At 41.6% G+C, this 16,748-nt stretch overlaps 1 protein-coding gene across 2 annotated transcripts in view; it reads left to right on the forward strand.

The window, feature by feature from the left end:
- The window catches only part of Shroom2 (shroom family member 2), a 160,790-nt gene extending 145,555 nt beyond the window's left edge, over window positions 1-15,235 (forward strand). For both annotated transcript variants that reach the window (XM_035450210.1, XM_027432170.2), the window contains exons 7-10: window positions 1,895-2,440; window positions 4,143-4,305; window positions 6,176-6,448; window positions 14,268-15,235. In XM_035450210.1, coding sequence (XP_035306101.1) covers window positions 1,895-2,440; window positions 4,143-4,305; window positions 6,176-6,448; window positions 14,268-14,534 — 1,249 coding nt within the window. In that variant the 3' untranslated portion in view covers window positions 14,535-15,235. The remainder of the gene's footprint in view (window positions 1-1,894; window positions 2,441-4,142; window positions 4,306-6,175; window positions 6,449-14,267) is intronic.
- Window positions 15,236-16,748: the final 1,513 nt, after the last annotated feature.

The raw sequence follows: 16,748 nt of genomic DNA on the forward strand, positions 1-16,748 counted from the left end.
TGCTCGGGTAAAAAAAAGGAACTGATACTGTTAAAGTGCCAAGAACTCATAGCTGGGTAGGTCACAGACCCTAGGAGAGAACCATCTCATTCTGCTAAGTGTAAACTAACATAGCATTAAACCCTCCCTTAAGTACTTGTCTTTATACCCATAGGTTCATCTTAACCCTTACCAGAGAACCTTCTTTTACAATAGAAGGCAATTAACATAGATATCCATTAACTCCTGCAGAGAATATGAAACTTCTAAGTTTTCAACCCTAAACGGGACATAATATCACACCTTCTCCAAAAGTTGAGAGATCATTGTGGAAGAGTGGCTGGGAAGCTTGTAAGAGGCAGAGGTAGTGGATGACTACCATGAAACTATTTGCCAGACAGGACAAAGCAGCTGCACATATGAGCTCACAGTGGCTTTGACTGCATGCACAAGATTAGGCTAGACACATCCCAGCACACATAGAGGAGAGCTTCACTAACTCCCACTCCCTACTGAGGAGCTATTGGCAATCAATGGCTGCTGGGAGAGAAGGGAGTCAGTTTTCTTTCAAGATGTGGCCCCTGGGAGGTTACCCATGCTATACACCCATGCACATACTAACAACACTAAGTGAACTCAAAAGTTTTAAAAGACAAAGAAAAACAAAAAGTAACATGTAATCAGGAAGGAATAGTGGAGGATTGTGGGGAGCATTTGATGAAAACATAAGCATGTATGGAATTCTCAAAATAGAAAATCATTTTAGAAGGGACATCATTGATGTTGTTATTACATCTCTGTCCTAGTTAGGTTTCTACTACTGTGATAAGGACCATGACCAAAAGCGACTTGGGGAGGAGAGGCTCTCTTTCACTTTACAGCTTACAGACCACCATGAAAGAAAGTCAGAGAAAGAACTGAAACAGAGACCTTGGAGGAACACTGCTTACTGGCTTGTTCCCCATGACCTGCTCAGCCTGCTTTCTTATATAACCCAAGACCACCTGCCATAGTGGGCCAGGCTCTCCCACATTAAACATTACTCAAGAAAATGTCCCACAGTCTTGCCTATAGGCCAATCTGATGGAAACAGTTGAGGTTCTCTCTTCCTAGAGTATGACATTAACAACACAAACAAAAAACCAAGCACAGTCTCCAGTGATGGTATTGAATCCACAGCTTTATATGCATGCCTCATCTGTGTTTTATTTCTTATGTGGTATCACTTCAGCATCTTTCCAATGGCAGCATTGTTGTTAAGGATCTGGAGATAAGGTGTCCTAGTCTCACGCTGACATCTGAAGCCACCCTTTGTAAGCGCACATGGTACATGGGATACAGTTTACATGACAAGGCTCCTGAGTGGAATCCATGGGTGTAGGTACTCATCAATAATTCCAAACACAGCTAGAATAGAAGTCTTCTAGAGATAAGGAAGGCTACCCAGGCACTTGCTGATATGCAGCATCCTACTTTTAGACTTGTGGTAATTCTATCCACTGATGATTTTTCCTACAAAGGGAGATTGAACAAATGGGGCTTAATGTATTTGCAATGCCTCAGAATTAAAACACTCAGTCAGGGAGTGTAGCCATAGCTCATGTGATAGAGCACTTGTCTTTAACTAAGTCCCTGTGTTCAAAGCCCAATTTTATAAGAAAACAAAATAATATTAAGCAGGTCTCACATCATTCAGGTTCTCTTCCTCCAATGCCTGTAGGTATGTGGCAGAGATTGAGTTGGACAGCTAGGCATCCAGAGAGCATGTGAGGGGTCAGATGAGGACACTTTCCAACCTCTGCCTTGTCTTTTTATTGTCTGGTTGACAGCGGGTCTTTGTGTTGGGATTACTTGTGAATCGTGGGTGGGAATCTCAACATGTCAAGATTTCAGAGGACAGTCCTTGTCTTTACAGAATCGAGCGGGTGATGGACAACAACACCACTGTGAAAATGGTGCCCATAAAAATTGTGCACTCAGAAAGCCAGCCTGAAAAGGAGAGCCGACAGAGTCTTGCATGCCCAACTGAGCTGCCCACGCTGCCCAGTGGGCTGGAGAGAGACCAGATCAAGTCATTGAACACATCGGAGCAGTGCTATTCCCGATTCTGTGTGTATACACGACAGGAGGTGGAAACCCCTCAGAGATCCCGCCCTCCAGAGCCCCAGCCACCCAGCAACCCTGCACCTCCTGTCAAAGATATCTGTTCCTCCCCTCCCCCGCTCAACTATGGGAAAGCCAAGGAGAAGACCATGGATGATTTGAAGTCTGAAGAATTAGCCAGGGAGATTGTGGGAAAGGACAAGTCATTGGCTGACATCCTGGACCCCAGCGTGAAGATCAAAACAACCATGGATCTGATGGAGGGAATTTTCCCCAAAGATGAGTACCTCCTGGAGGAAGCTCAGCAGCGAAGGAAGCTGCTTCCCAAAGTCCCCTCACCCAGAGTCACAGAGGACAAGTGAGTAGATGACACACACCATGGGATGTTTGTTCCTCAGTCCCTCTCTCTTGTGGGCTTACAAGTGAAAGAAGGGACTTAGGGGTGTATTGATATTCGTGATTGCTTCTGCAGAGAGGTGCTGGTTTTCCTTGGGGTCCCCAGTACTTAGCACTTTTTGGTAAGTTTATAAATGATCATACCTGGATTTGATTGCATGGAATTTAGCAGAGGCAAGGTGAGACCCACTGGAGCTGCTGCTGCTGTCCTTACCTTACAACTGGACTGGATATGGCAGTACCCACATGTCCTCTCTAGGGACCTTTAGGAATGCCATTCTTTAATTTCACTTGCTACACTGGAGAATGGAGCACTCCTGACACCTAGTGGAAAGGCAGCAGATACTACTACATATCTTACAGTTTATGAGGCAGCCCTCAGATACTGTCAGTGCTGGCCCTGAGAATCCCTCTGCTGGTGTGAGGCTAACCATCCACCCCCTCAACTGTGTTGTGTCCTTCATCTAATCTCTATATTTAATATGTGTATCACATGCGTTTTCATCCATCCATTTGTTTTTGAAGTAGGTTGTCTATGAAGCTTGGGCTTCCTTGGACTTGATCCTTCTACTTCAGCTTCCTATACCCAAGGGTTATAGGAATATACCACCACAACTGCCTATCTCCCTCATACTGACTTCTTGAAAATGTTGAACTAGAACCCAGGTCCTTATATATATTAGGCAAGTTTGTCATCACCAAGCTATAGGCCTTACCCATTTTTTTTTTTTGAGACAAGTTATCTAGACTGGCTTTGAACACCAAGTCTTCCGGCCTTAGATTCCTAAGAGCTGGTATTTTACATTTGTCCTACATCTATCATGTAATCTTTGCAAGTATTGAATCTGTGTATCTTTTGTCTGCCTGTCTTTCACCTAATTTTGACTCGCATTACGAAGCCTAAGGATGTGATATTGAACAGCATTTTCTTTCATTACAGATTTTGTTTGTTTGTTTGTTTGTTTGTTTGTTTAAATTTCAGTTACCTAGGGGCCAAGGATTCATCTCAGAGTTAAAGTACTTACCTGCCATGTATAAGGACATGAATTTAATCTGAATCACTGATGGGATGGGAAAAGCAATTTTGCTTCTATGAGAGACATGTGACCATGTGGCAATGTCTAAACTCAGTTTTGTTTTCTGCATCTCTGGTTGTGGAGTTGGTATCTAGTATAAGCTCAAGATTCAACAGAACATACACACACACTTTTAAAAATTAAAACATTGGCCAGGCTGTGGTGGCACACACCTTTCATCCTAGCACTCATCAGGCAGAGGCAGGTGGATCTCTTTGAGTTCCAGGCCAGCCTGGTATACAAAGCGAGTTCCAGGACAGACTCCATAGCTGCAGAAAAATCCTGTTGAAAAACCAAAAATCAAGGAAAAAATTAAATCACTGTGGTCCTGGTTTTCAGACATAACAGGGTATGAGAGCACTTGCACAGCATAGCAAGCCCCACAGTTCCCAACCTAACTACTGAAAAGAATGGCAGCAATAAATAGCAGTCTGTGAACCTTGTGATTATTAGTTGGGTTTTTTTGTTGTTAATGATTTGGGTTTTTTTCTCACCTCCCTGGCTCTTGTCCTTCTATCAGTGCCATTTGTCGGGTACAAAGAGTGTGCATGTGCCACAGCTGATTAAAATTTTGGCCTCTTAAATCAGGAAACAGGACCCAGGTGTGCCAGGGGTGGTGTCCTTGGCCACCAATTCTACCTATTACAGCACATCAGCCCCCAAGGCAGAACTGCTTATCAAGATGAAGGACCTACAGGAGCCTGAGGAGTATTCTGGGGGTGACTTGGACCATGACCTGTCAGTTAAGAAGGTAAGAAGGAGAAGCAAGAATCAGACCTCATCCCAGTACCTCCAACTCACCACTACTAAAGAGACTTAGGCAAGAGAATCATCTAAGGCCAGGAATTCTGGCCAGTCTGGTAGAAATAGCAAGACCTTCCTTTATGCAAACAAAATCCCCTATCTACTGAGCATGTTGATAACATTCCTGTGATCCCAGCATTAAGAAGGCTGAGGCGGAGGGTGACAAGTTGAATCAGTCTGTGCTGCAAAACAAATTCAAGGTCAACCTGAATTCCCAATGTGATCCTTCTTCAAAAAGATAAAAGAAAAACAGACAGCCCCCTTGCTCAACCTCGACACCGGGGTGAGGGGAGGTGCCTTGGTCCTGCCTCAACAAGATGATGCAGAGACTTAGTAGATGCCCGGGGGGGGGGGGGGTGTGACATTACCCTCTCCGAGGAGCAAACTGAAGATGGGATACAAGGGAAGCAAGAGGAGAAGAGGGAGGAAGAGGTGGAATTGGACTATAAAAAATACACATTACTAAAAAACAAACAAACCTCCTCTCAGAATTGTATGCGGGGGACAGTGAAAGGTAGTGGGACCACTCTTTTGTCACCCCAGCAGATATCTTACATAACATCTCTGAGACATTTCTGCTTGCTTTTCATGCAAGACATGGTTCAGCATGATAAGCCCTTCATGCTTAATTATCTTCCAACTCTTCTACAAAGCTTGTTGATCCAAGTGTCAGCAGACTTGAGAAAGAAACCCCTCTGTAAGGGACCTTGTGTTCTCATTGTAATTGTGTATGGCCACAACACCCCTAAATTAAAAACATGTCTAACATAGTCTTGGTATTCCTGACCCTCTACCTGCTTTTGGGAATAGGTTTTACTGCTATTGACCATGCAGCCTACAAGGAGTAAAATATCTACTCTCTAGCACCTAATGGGACAAGTTTGCCAACCCTTGTTACACTCCATCAGGTATTAGACAATTGGAATAGGGTGAATGGCTAGAAAGGGAGAAGGACCAGTGATTGCAGAAACCCAGAGTGATGCCAGGCTCAAGCCCTAAAAATGTGTACCATATTAGGGAAAGGTGAAGCAGGTACAGATGTCCTTGCTGTGAGCTTGGTTATCTTTGGGAGAAGCAGCAGAAAGCAAGGCTTCAGCATCATGAATAAGGAAAGAAGTTTGGAAATTACCTCAGAGTCATGTTACGTAGCTCCCATGACAATCACTGCAAGGACAGTATTATCTATTGCTAACAACATGGTGATTTGAAAGATAGCACAGATTGATGTTAATTATGCTAGAAACATTTGGGAGGTAGTATCATGACCTGTTTGTACATTTTAACAAGTCTTTTCAGTGTAGAAAATGGTAACCTTTTGGATTCTGGGAATTAAAAAGGAAGATGGGGGTGGTCTCTTAAACAAATGCTGCATAAACAAAAGTCACATTCCTTAAAATAATATTCTACCACAAATAATTTAATTTCTTTGAGTGTGTGCGCACATGAGTGTGCATGTGGGCATGCGGGTGTGCATGTCACAGCACATGAATGGAGGTTTGAGTACAACTGGTGGGAGTTGGTTCTCCTTTTACTATATGGGTTGTAGAAATGGAACTCAGGTCATCAGACTTGGCAGCAAGCACCTTTCTCAGCTGAGCCAGCTCTTTGGCTCATACAAACGAGGAGGCTCATACTTGACCAGGAGGCCTTCCTCTCACTGATTTTATAAATCCCCCCATTATTTGGTGGTACAGAGACTAACCCCCCCCCATCTGACTGAATTCTTCCCAGGCTGTGTATGATTTGCCTACTCTAATTTAGGGCACTACCATGGGATCATTCTAACAAGTGTCCTTATGCCTCCTTGTGCCCTACAGCAAGAGCTCATTGACAGTATCAGCCGCAAGCTCCAGGTACTCCGGGAAGCCCGTGAAAGCCTGTTGGAGGACATCCAAGCCAATAATGCTCTGGGGGATGAGGTGGAAGCTATTGTGAAAGATGTCTGCAAACCCAATGAGTTTGACAAGTTCCGGATGTTCATTGGGGACCTGGATAAAGTGGTGAACCTCCTGCTATCTCTGTCAGGCCGCCTGGCCCGTGTGGAAAATGCCCTCAATAATTTGGATGACAGTCCTTCTCCTGGAGATCGGGTAATTGCAAACACATCTGTCTGGGATATGGGAAGTGGTGAGGATCCTTAGAAACACTGTCCTTGGGGTGCTAAGAAAGTCAGCACTCAGAAGCCTCATGCTGTCTGTGCATGGCCTTTATAGTGTCTAGAGCATGGAGCTCTGGTCCATCTCAGGTCCACTCTTCTTGGTTTCCTTTCAGTTGACCGAAAGAGCAAGCTAATGAGATGTGGGTGTAGGGGCCTTTATAGGCATGCACCACCATGTTTATCGTCAGTTTTCTTGTACTCAAAGGAAGAGAAATACCTTACTTGCTGACTTTGTTTCATAGGTTATGTTTCAGTCTACATCTTTCTGTATTCTTTGCATATTATGGGACTTCAAAATGAACCTGTTTATTAATCAAACATCTGCTGCACTCTTCCACCACTATCTCAGTAGCTTTCAGGTATTTTCACAACCTGAACTACATTTGCAGAACAAGTTAATGTCTGCTTATTTTCTGTTTGGAGTACAAGGCCTTACCTGACCTCTTTCCAGAAAATATCTTATCTATTTGCTTGTCTTGGACCTGACAAGACAAGATGCTTTCTAAACCTTATATGGTCATAGGAATGCCAAAGAGAGTTTCTTTTTTTTCTTTTTTTTTTTCTACTTGAAAAATCCGTTTAATGATACTGAATTTACAAAGACACATAAATAATAATCAATACATAATAATTTACTAGATTTAAAGAAAGGTGATAGATAAATAAATAGTGATATAAATAAACATAAGGGAAGCCATGACAGAGGCAAGTGTGTGAATTAGATTGAAACTCTTGAGATTAATGAGTGCTTATCTACAAATATGTATTGAGACATGGGCATGCCTAGTCCTCACACAAGCCAGAAGAAGACACTGGATCCCCTGGAATTGGAGTTACAGAGTTGTGAGCTGCCATGTCAGGGCTGGGAACCAGACCCCAGTCCTCTGCAAGAGCAGTGTATACTCTTAGTCACTCAACCATCTCTCTGGCCCATGAGTTGAAACTCCTAACAAAATTTTTATGGGGCTAGAAGGAGGCTCAGTTGTTAAAAGCCCTGGCTACTTATCTAGGTGACCTCTTCTGGTCTCTGAGAGGCATCAGGTATGCACATGGTGCACAGACATGCATGCAGGCCAAAGAACCAAATACATAAAACTAAAGATAAATAAATCTCTTTAAAAAATGGTTCTTGCCTGGACCTGTGATGCTCAGGACAAATTGGTGTTCCCCCAGGGTCTCCAGATGGTTTAGACAGGAGTTTGTTACTACAACCGTTTAGCATCTAGGTTTTATCCAGCACAATAGCTTTTCACTTTCTCAAACCCAATGTCTCCTTTTTTTGATGTTTTATTTTTTAGCATATATATATGTATATATTTATATTTATATAAAAAGAGCAATAATGGCAATATGTTATGCATCAATAGCAGCAACAGCTTTTCCAGGTTCTGTAGTCCTTTGAACAAAATTGTAGAGACATCCAGCACACTCCATTTTAAAAAAAAACAAAAAACAAAAACAGAAAAACAAACAAACAACAACAACAAAAAAGTAAAAAACAAAATCCCAGAAGACAGCACAGTTCTGTTACTCTTGTGGTACTTGGAACCATTTTTTTTTTTAAATTAGTTTCTCAGTCGTCATCTGGGAGGAAACCATTCTGAGCAACATCATTAAAAACAGCTCTGATAAAGCATGGTCACTACTCTGTATCATAAAACAGGTCCACATATGAGTGAGTACATATCATGATTGTCTTTTTGTGATTGGGTTACCTCACTCAGAATGGTTTCTTCAATTTCCATCCATTTTCCTGCAAATTTCAAGATTCCATTGTTTTTTTTCCAGTGTGTAGTACTCCATTATGTAAATGTACCACAATTTCTCTATCCATTCTTCGGCTGAGGGGCATCTAGGCTGCTTCCAGTTTCTGACTATTACAAATAATGCTGCTATGAACATGGTTGAACATATGTTCTTGTTATATGAATGTGCTTCTTTTGGGTATATGCCTAGGAGTGGAATTGCTGGATCTTGTGGTAGACTCATTCCCATTTTCTTGAGGAGTCGCCATACTGATTTCCACAGTGGCTGTACAAGTTGGCACTCCCACCAGCAGTGGAGGAGTGTTCCTCTTTCTCCGCATCCTCTCCAGCATGAACTGTCATTGGTATTTTCGATTTTAGCCATTCTGACAGGAGTATGATGGTGTCTCAAAGTTGTTTTGATTTGCATTTCCCTGATGACTAAGGATGTTGAACACTTTCTCATGTGTCTTTCAGCCATTTTAGATTCTTCTATTGAGAATTGTCTATTTAGTTCTGTACACCACTTTTTAATTGGGAGGTTTGCTTCTTGAGTTCTTTGTATATTTTGGAGATCAGCCCTCTGTCAGATATGGGGTTGGTGAATATCTTTTCCCAGTCTGTGGGTTGCCGTTTTGTCTTGCTGACTGTCTCCTTTGCCTAAAAGAAGCTTCTCAGTTTCAGGAGGTCCCATTTATCAATTGTTGACCTCAGTGTCTGTGCTACTGGAAGCAGTCTCCTGTACCGATTCATTCAAGGGTATTTCCCACTTTGTCTTCTAATAGGTTCAGTGTAGCTGGATTTATGTTGAGATCTTTGATCCATTTTGACTTAAGTTTTGTGCAAGGCGATAGGCTTGGGTCTAACTGCAGTCTTCTATATGTCTGCACCCAGTTATGCCAGCACCCTTTGTTGAATATTTTCTCTTTGTTCCATTGTATAAATTTGGATTGTTTGTCAAAAATCAGGTGTTCATAGGTGTGTGGGTTAATATCAGGGTTTTCAATTCTATTCCATTGGTCAACCAGTCTATTTTTGTGCCAATACCAAGCTGTTTTCAGGACTATAGCTCTGTAATAGTGGTTGAAGTCAGGGATGGTGATGCCTCCAGAAGTTCCTGTATTGTATAGGGATGATTTGGCTATCCTGGGTCTTTTGTTTCTCCATAAAAAGTTGAGAATTGTTCTTTCAAGGTCTGTGAAGAATTGTGTTGGGATTTTGATGGGGATTGCATTGAATCTGTAGATTGCTTTTGGCAAGATTGCCATTTTTACTATGTTGATCCTACCTATCCAAGAGCATGGGAGAAATTTCCATTTTCTGGTATCTTCTTTAATTTCTTTCCTTAGAGACTCAAAATTCTCTCCATTTAATTTGATGTTGGCTGTTGCCTTGCTGTATATTGCTTTTATTATGTTGAGGTATGTTCCTGTTATCCCTGAATTCTCCAGGACCTTTATCATGAAGGGATGTTGGATTTTGTCAAAAGCTTTTTCAGCATCTAGTGAGATGATCATGTGATTTTTTTTGTCCTCAGTCTGTTTATATGGTGGATTACATAGATGGATTTTCGTATGTTGAACCATCCTTGCATCCCAGGGATGAAGCCTACTTGATGGGGATGGATGATTTCTCTGATGTGTTCTTGGATTCTGTTTGCCAATATTTTATTGAGAATTTTTGCATCAATGTTCATGAGGGATATTGGTCTGTTGTTCTCTTTCTTAGTTGTGTCTTTGTGTGGCTTGGGTATCAAGGTATTTATGGCCTCATAAAAAGATTTTGGTAATGACCCTTCGGATTCTTTGGAATACTTTGAGGAGAATTGGTATTCGCTATACTTTGAATTTCTGGTAGAATTCTCACTGAAGCCATCTGGCTCTGGGCTTCTTTTTGGTTGGGAGACTTCTAAAAACTGCTTCATTTTCATTAGTTTATAGGTCTATTTAAGTTGCTTATCTGTTCTTGATTTAATTTTGGAAAGTGAAATCTGTCCAGAAAATTGTCCATTTCCTTTAGATTTTCAAATTTTGAGGAATATAGGTTTTCAAAGTATAACCTGATGATTCTCTGGATTTCCTCTGTGTCTGTTGTTATGACCCCATTTTCATTTCTGATTTTATTAATTTGCATGTTCACTCTTTGTTGTTTGGTAAGTTTGGATAAAGGTTTGTCTATCTTGTTGATTTTCTCGAAGAAACAGCTTTTTGTTATATTGATTCTTTGTATTGTTCTCCTAGTTTCCATTTTATTGATTTCAGCCCTCAATTTGATTATTTCCTGGCATCTGCTCCTCCAGGGTATATTGACTTCTTTGTTTTCTAAAGCTTTTAGTTGTGCTGTTAATTCTCTAGTGTGATTGTTCTCCTGTTTCTTCATGTGGGCATTTAGCGCTATGAACTTTCCTCTTAGCACTGCTTTCAGAGTATCCCATAGGTTTGGATATGTTGTGCCCCCATTCTCATTGAATTCTAGGAGATCTTTAATTTCTTTTTTTATTTCTTCCTGGACCCATGAATTGTGCCATTGGGTGTTACTTAATTTCCATGAGTTTGTAGGTTTTCTGTAGTTCTTGTTGTTGTTGAATTCTAATTTTAAAGCATGGTGGTCTGATAAGATACTGGGAGTTATTTCAATTTTTTTGTACTTGTTGAGGTTTGCTATGTTGCCAAGTATGTGGTTGATTTTAGAGAAGGTTCTATGTGGCGCTGAGAAGAAGGTAAATTGTTTTGTATTTGAGTGGAATGTTCTATAGATATCTGTTAAGTCCAATTGCGCCATAACTTCTATTATTTCTTTTGTTTCTTTGTTAAGTTTCTATCCGGTGTTCCTGTCCAGTGGTGAGAGTGGGATGTTGAAATCTCCCACTATAAGTGTATGTGGTTTTATGTGTGATTTGAGTTTTAGGAATGTTTCTTTTACAAACGTGGATGCCTTTGTATTTGTGGCATAAATGTTCAGAATTGAGACTTCGTCCTGATGGATTTCTCCTGTGATGAGTAGGAAATGACCTTCTTCATCTCTTTTGACTGATTTTAAAGTCCAATTTGTTGGATATTAGGATTGCTACCCCCGCTTGTTTCTTGGGTCCATTTGATTGGAAGATCTTTCCCCAACCTTTAATTCTTAGGTACCGTCTGTCTTTGAGGTTGAGGTGAGTTTCTTGTAAGCAGCAGAAAGAAGGATTCTGTCTTCTTATCCATTTTGCTAATCTGTGTCTTTTTATAGGGGAGTTAAGACCATTAATGTTGATGGTTATTAATGACCATTGATTATTGTTCATTCTTGTTTGTTTTTTATTTGGTGATGGTGGCAAGATTATGTGTGGGATTCTATCCCTGTTTTCTTTTTACTGTTGGAAAATTGGGATTATCTATTGCCTATGTTTTTCTGGTTGTAGTTAACTTCCCTGGGTTGCAGTTTACCTTCCAGTACTTTCTGTAGGGCTGGATTGGTGGATATGTATTGTTTGAATCTGGTTTTATCATGAAATATCTTGTTTACTCCGTCTATAATGATTGAAAGCTTTGCTGGGTATAGTAGTCTGGGCTGGCATCCATGGCCTCTTAGTGTAGGTAGAATATCGATCCAGGACCTTCTGGCTTTCAGAGTTTCCAGGGAAAAGTCAGGTGTGATTCTGATAGGTTTGCCTTTATAGGTTACTTGACCTTTTTCCTTTGCTGTTCTTAATATTTTCTCTTTGCTCTGTATGCTTGGTGTTTTGATTATTATGTGTCAAGGTGACCTTTTTTTTTTTTTGGTCCACTCTATTTGGTGTTCTGTAGGCTTCTTGTGTTTTCATTGGCATGTCTTTCTTTAGATTGGGAAAATTTTCTTCTATGATTTTGTTGAATATGTTTTCTGCACCTTTGAGTTGGATTTCTTCACCTTCTTCTATACCTATTATTCTTAGGTTTGGTCTTTTCACAGTATCCCATATTTCCTGGATATTTTGTGTTAGGGATTTGTTGGACTTAAGATTTTCTTTGGTTGATGAATCTGTTTCCACTAGTTTGTCTTCAACTCCTGAGATTCTCTCTTCCATCTCTTGTATTCTGTTGGTTATGCTTACATCTGTAACTCCTGATCGTTTACCCAGCTTTTCTAATTCCAGCATTGCCTCAGATTGTGCTTTCTTTATTGTCTCTATTTCAGTTTTTAGGTCTGGAACTGTTTCTTGTAATTTTTGGTTTGTTTTGTCTTCAATTTCTTTATGTGATTTTCTCATGTCCTCTTTGAGTTCCTCTATCATTTTCCTGAAGATGTTTTTTAAGGTCATTCTCTTCTGGTTTATCTGCATCGTGATGTTGAGGTCTTACTGGTGTGTGGTTCCTAGTCTCCGGTGGTGTCATATTGGGTTTTCTGTTGTTGGATGTGCTTTTACCTTGCCCTCTTCTCATCCTTTCTTCTGGTGGGTGTTGCAAGTGTTTCTTGTTCTCCTGATGAGTGTGGGACCACGTTTCCCTTCTGGTAGATGCAAACAGATCCAGTCAGTACTCTGATGTCGGTTCTCTTCTCGTGGATGGAGGTGTCACTGTTACCCGGGTGTTGCCAATGTCCAGGCGTGCCTGGTCCCGCAGTTGAAGCAGAGCTGTCACCGGGCCTCGGGGTGTTGGATCCAGCTACGGGACTCCGTGTGAACACTTGTGTCAGATGACTCTGAGCAGCGATGACGAACCGGAACTGGAAACAGTTCCTGGCCTACCTGGGCCAGCAGATGTAGGCCGGGCTGCCTCTGGGGGCTGCCTCTGGGTGTTTGGTGTTCATAACCTGCCACTGCCGAACTGGGTCTGGCAGGCAGGTCCCTTGCGTCAGATGATTTTGAGCAGCAATGACGTAACCGGAACTGGAAACAGTTCCTGGGCCGGCAGATGTAGGCAGGGCTGCCTTTGGGTGTTCAGTGTTCGTAACCCGCCACCGCCGATCTGGGTCTGGCAGGCAGGTCGCTTGCCTCAGATGACTCTCCAAAGAGAGTTTCTTGTTCAGGCCACATTTAGTAACAGGTAACAGCCCTGTTTCCTGATGTCTATCTGCTAGTCTCCATGTGAAGACAGTGAATGAATTCATCTCTTCCTTTCTTAGCTTCTTTCATCTTGGTAGGGTTTCTATTGGATGTATATATTCTATAAACTGAAAGCAGTGATTGCAAGTTTTGTGTTTTAGAGACATCATTGTCTGAAGCAGGACACGGTAAGGAGTTAAGGGGTATTCCATACTGTTCCATACTTGCCTCCCACCAGCTCTACCTTGTGTCTTGCTTTTCTGGTCTTTGTTTGTCTTTGTGCCACCTGGTGTTAAAGAGTTTAATCCTGCCCTAGAATCAGTCAGTCTGAATCTTTGTGTGTCTTGGTGTCCATCCATCCTTCTCCATCTCCTCCTCTCACTCTCATTCTAGAGATTGAACCCATAAGCTTACTCATACTAGGAAAATTCTCTACGGCAGAACTATAGCTCAATGCTTCTTTTGCTTTTTATTTTGAAGCCATATGTCAGTTTGTCTGCTAGACAAGATTGGAATTTACTTCATAGCCAGGGCATACCTTTCACTTATGAGCTTTTGCCACAGCCTCCTGGTTAGCTGACATTATAAGCCTGAGACGCCAGGCTCAACTTAATTATAATATTTCCCTTGTACAATTTTGGGACAAACAGGATCCTCAAGTACTTTGTCCCTTTGAAACTCTGTCAGAACTCTGTAGTTTGAGGTCCCTGACTGTAAGGCAAATGGCAGTGAAGAAGTCACAGAGAGAGAGAGGAAACCCAGTGAGGCCTATGACTGGCTTCTGGAAGGGTGAGGAAAGAAGGAACTGTAGAGAAGCTAGCCATAGTTAAAAGCACATGTAAACTACATCCTGGTCATTCCTATGGTGATCCCATGTGGCTTCAAGGTTTCCATGGACAGTTACAAGACCAGTCTCCAAAAGCTGCAACGCTTTTAAGGGGTTGGCCAGAGACTTTGCTTTTCCCTGACTCAACAGGACTTTCTGTCTCCCTCCCTCTCAACAGCAATCACTGTTGGAGAAACAGAGAATTCTAACCCAGCAGCATGAGGACGCCAAAGAGCTTAAAGAGAACCTAGACCGTCGTGAGCGCATTGTGTTTGACATCCTGGCCACCTACCTCAGCGAGGAGAACCTGGCTGACTATGAGCACTTTGTGAAGATGAAGTCAGCCCTCATTATTGAGCAGCGAGAGCTGGAAGATAAAATCCACCTGGGTGAAGAGCAGCTCAAGTGCTTGTTCGACAGCCTACAGCCTGAGAGAAGCAAATGAGAGGTCCATCACTGCAGAAGTTGGACACTGAGCCTTGGAGATTAATGCCTGGGAATACAAGAGTGAACCCAAGCCTATTTGCCCATCTCTGGAGAGACACACTCTGGATCCACAAGGGTAGTAAATAAGCAATAATGTCCTGTTAGTATGTGATGATTTAGTTATGTTTTTCATTTCTGTTGGTTTGCTGAACAGTTTTGTATTACATGTAACTTCACAGAATTCCAGGCTTTGCTGGTCAGCAGGGTCCCCTAGGATGTTCAATGGCTGAGCCCACAATATATGCACACACTCCTTTGCAGTGGTGGCACCATTGTTCCTCCCTTACGTAGATGCCAAATACATCCCTATGGTGCATGAGAGGAAAGACCCTTGTGATTTAGCCAGGCATGGGCTGCTGTGTGTTCTGTACATGTTCATTCAATAATGCAAGCATTCATTAGGCTATCATCATGACTTTCTCTGACCCAGTAAAAACCAGTGAAGATGATAATTTATTGATGTGTGGGAAACATCAAGTTTCCTAGTGGTAAAAATCCAACTAAGAAATGAACAGCCTACATATTGCATACATTCATTCCTAGAGTAAAATCATCATATAACTTGTGTGCATGCTTTGAAACACCCCAAACAAACAGATAGCTAGTGTCCTTCTTGTCACATCTTAAATAATTTGTAGCAAGTAAAATTACTTGGTTAGAAGTGTGTCTACTAATAATGTTATTGCTCATTCTTTTTTTCCTGAGATCAATGGAATATGTGAAGCTTCCTTCCCCCAAAACACTAAGTTGTTGTGTATGTGATCCTTAATGATAATCGGTGGCTTGTCTCTTGTTGCTTCTCTGCCTGTTACCATGGGCCACATGCCATGTACCTTAAGATGTAAGATTGCATCTTCTGGTTTGTCAGAGGTCCTGGGGAGTGACTATTGCTTACATTTGAAACAGAGTTTCAAGGTTCCTTGTCCTTCCAGTAGAAATGGAAAAACAACAAATAGCTTGTTGCTCATTATAACAACACTGTCATTCTATTGGTTTCCAGATAACAGAATAGAGATTGGGAAACAATATTTGTAAATGATGTGTCTGATTTGTTATTCATTTTGTTTTTATTATTGTTTGCTTGTTTTAGAAGTGTCTCATGTAACTCGGATTGGCTTCCTTCTCCCAATGTAGTCCAGATGGCCTTGAATTCCTGATCCTCCTGCCTCCACTTTCTGAGTTCTAGGTTTACCACCAAACCCCACGTCCATGGCTTCGTATATCTGATAAAAGATTTGTATAAAGAATTCCCAAAACCCAACAATAGAAAACAAACTGAAAAATGTAGGCAAAAGAGTTGACTAGACACCTCACCAAAGAAGATGTATGTATGGCAGATAAACACATGAAAGATGTTCAACCACCAGTGGCATGTATAACTTACTCAATGTTAAATGTGTATAGATTTGGTGTAGTTCAAACAATGTTTATGTAACTCAATGCATGGTGAAAGTTGAGCAAGTCCCTTTAGTGATTAGATGTTTAGGCATCACTAGTCTTTGTTCTACCAAGGGATTATTGAATCCTTCTTTTCCCCGGAGATTGCAGCAGATGCAAAGATTTCCCTCTCTCAGCAGTAACCACACCCTTTCCAGAATACACATGCACACTTAAATCCATGTGTATATGCATGTGCCCACACTCTCACATGCAGTTGTCTTAAAGGACCAGATTCTGTGCTTCCAGAGCCACAGGAATAGAGGGTGACACGAGATGCTCTGGTGAAGATGATAGTGCCCTCTGTACAGCTGAGTCAAAATGGGCAAGCTTCTCTACTGCAGACCACAGATGGCCTTGTTGTCAGCCTATCACTATCAGTTGGAAGAAAATCTTTACAAAAGTGTTGACTCCTATCAAACAGAGCTACTTCTACCTTTGGAAGTCCCTGATCCGCCAGTGCAGCCTCCTCCTTCTTCCACTTGGCCATCCCTTGCTGTGATCATGGGTCATGTCAGGAAATGTGATGCTGGCTGTCCACAAACTTTTTAAGGAATTGTAGACTGTCTTGTTTTCAATTTTCACCAAGTTATTTACCTGTGGTTCTTTATCCCCAAATACAGTGTTGTGAACATTTTAATGATATGTGTGTAAAATGTGAATAATGGAATTGTGTTTGTCTGTAACATGCCTTTTCGTGTTTTTCCAGGGTTGTCTGTTATGGAGAACAATATGT

Source organism: Cricetulus griseus, chromosome X, assembly GCF_003668045.3.
Source record: "Cricetulus griseus strain 17A/GY chromosome X, alternate assembly CriGri-PICRH-1.0, whole genome shotgun sequence".
Classification (NCBI taxonomy): Eukaryota; Metazoa; Chordata; class Mammalia; order Rodentia; family Cricetidae; genus Cricetulus; species Cricetulus griseus.